General features: G+C 61.5%; 1 protein-coding gene across 1 annotated transcript in view; it reads left to right on the forward strand.

Moving 5' to 3' along the window:
• Positions 1–2,524, forward strand: part of NRXN2 (neurexin 2) — a 99,519-nt gene that overhangs the window by 19,738 nt on the left and 77,257 nt on the right. Inside the window, exon 2 of the mRNA XM_045297180.1 lies at positions 1,390–1,407. Coding sequence (XP_045153115.1) covers positions 1,390–1,407 — 18 coding nt within the window. The remainder of the gene's footprint in view (positions 1–1,389; positions 1,408–2,524) is intronic.

The following is a 2,524-nucleotide window of genomic DNA, read 5'->3' on the forward strand; positions in this document are numbered from 1 at the left end:
TGTCCCTGAAACTGCATGCTGGGCTCTTCCTCCCCTGCCTGTGGCTCGCTCACAGGCTCCTAGGAGGTGGGCTGCTGGCGGTCCTGTCTGGAGTTGGGGGTGTTGGGGTCCCTTTAAAATGCAGACAGGCGTGCAGCCTGCTGGGCTGGGGCTCTGCCCCTCTTCCTTTCCTTTCTACTCTCTTTTGTAATAATTGTTTCATATTTTTATTGTCCATTTGACATGCTAAGGAAAACAAGCTCGTTGCCAGCGAGGCGATGCTGGCTCTCAGCTGCCCTGCAGGACAGGGTAGAGCTGCCCCTGCGGGTTTCCCAGATGCAGATCTTTAGGGGAACAGAAAGTCCGACTTTCTCCTGTGGAGTGGGGGGGTTTCAAACTGCTGACCTTGCAGCTCGAAGCCCAGTGTGTACCCATTACACTGCCAGGGCTCCTTGTGACACGCCAGTTTGTTGTTTAAGACTTTACCGGTTGCATGGACACAATTCACACAGCCTACAAGTTGGTGGTGTCAATGTGTTAAAAGGAGGTGTGCAGTCGCCACCACATTCGATTTTAGGGCATTTCTTCTCTTTCTTGGCCTCATTATTAGCTCCCCGTGTACCCCTAGGCTGTCCGCCGTGACCCTGTTAAATACACAATTCATCCAGTTACTGGCTCTTCAGATTTACTTAACTTCTCTCCTGGGCCGCCAGATGAGCCCCCAGCCCTGCAGGCCCCAGGGGTGGTGGGGTGGTGGATAAGGCCCAGAAATGGACCTCGCCCACCCCCTTAGAACCCCCTCTTCCAGCACCTCACCCAACCGCATGAAGAAGGGCTGTAGGCATCACAGAATGGGACCGGGGAGGGGCCTTCCCAGCCCCCTCATTTCACAGAAAGGAGGCTGGGGCTCAGAGAGGTTGGGTGCTTGGCCAAGAGGCCACACAGCATTCTGCTGGAGCCCACGGCACTGAGGGGAGGGCTGTGGGTGGGGAGACAGAGGCTCCCGGCCGGCGCTGACTCGCGGGGCACCTATGTGTGTCAGTGTGTCACTGACCAAGTGCGTGTGTGTCCCCCGTGAGGCGGTCACTGCAGTGAGCCTGTCCCCATCTGCCTCCAGTCTGAAGGAATGCTGGGGGAGGAGCCGGCCTGCAAGTCAGGAAGGCCAGCTGGTGCTGCCCTGGATCCGGCTTCCCCTCCCCACCCCTGGGCCTCAGTTTCCTGAAATGCCACAGAGGGTGGGTGTGCCACGTGTCCATTTGGTCTGAGGGTGAGGCACTGCCTCTGGTGTCCCGACATGGCGGTGGGGGCGGGGATCCCAGGCCCGCTCTCCACACCCCTGCTAACAACCCTGCTCCCCTCTCTCTCTCTCTCTCTCTGCCTTGCCTCTTCTCCGCACTGCGCTGCCTGCAGAGGAGCACCCCGTGGAAGGTGAGTGTGTGCCGGGTCACTGGGGTAGTCGCCCATCGCCGTGGGGGGTCCTGTGTGAGGGGGGTGTACAGCTGGCCACCTAAGCGTCTTCTCCTTGCTCCTGTCAGAGCCCCTCGGGGAAGGCCCGGTGGGCTTCCTGTCTGGGCCGCTTGGGGCCACCTCCTGGTTCTTCTGGGGTGAGAGGGCATGCCCAGGCCCCCTGTGTCCTGCTGAGTGTCACCCGCCCCAGCTGCTGCTGCCCTTCCTGAGTCCTTGAGGGACAGGAGAGGGGACAGTGGGGAGCAATGGGCAGTGGGGCTGAGGGAGGGGCTGGCAGGAGTCTCAATGCTCAGCCTGTGGGGCCCACAGCTCCACCCAGCTGGATAGAAAGCCCAGAGGAGCAGTGCCACTGGGGAAAGGAGGGGAGAGCAAGTGGAGGTGCCACTTCAGATACCTCCGGGTGGGGTAGACTCCACTTGCTGTGGGGTGCAGGTGGGCTGGGGGGGCACTGTCCGTGCAAGTAGAGAGTGGGGGCCCACCCTGGGTGCCCCTGTTTCTCCCCCTGCCCCTGCTTCAGCGTGCCAGAAAGTAGGGGTGGCCTGCCGCTGCCTCAGTCTGGGGCCCAGGTGTGGGGAGCCTGCTCTCCTGGGGGGCCTCTCAGTCCATGCTTTGCTATCTCTCTCCATCAGCACCCTCCCCGACCTGTGCCCCTTTAAATTCTCTCTTCCTTGGGGGCTCCACCCTGGGGACCCCCCTCCAGGACGCTTGCTTGGTCACTGTGCAGCCCAGCCTCTCCAGGTCTGTCTGTCTGTCCCTGGACCATCCCCTCTGCTGTCCTTCCTTCTCCGGAGCAGTCAGAGCCGGCGGAGGGCAGCAGGAGAAGTTGAGAGGGGACCCCAGCGGGCACCCCTGCCCCCTTGTTCTCTTCTCTTGGAAACCTGGGAGTGGGAGGGGCCTTGCCAGGCCCAGGCTGGGAGCCCCAGGAGACGGGCTTCCCAGTGGGAAAGAAAAGGGGAGTTGGCCTGAGTGGGCACAGGGGCCTGTCGTCCCCTGTGGGCTCCATGGGCTCCACAGTGTGGCTAGCCTCTTTCCCGGGCATCCCCAACCTGTGTGTGTGTATGTGTGTGTGTGTGTGTGT

Source organism: Echinops telfairi, unplaced genomic scaffold, assembly GCF_000313985.2.
Source record: "Echinops telfairi isolate 266 unplaced genomic scaffold, ASM31398v2 ScPeMD7_7417;HRSCAF=8455, whole genome shotgun sequence".
NCBI classification, from domain to species: Eukaryota; Metazoa; Chordata; class Mammalia; order Afrosoricida; family Tenrecidae; genus Echinops; species Echinops telfairi.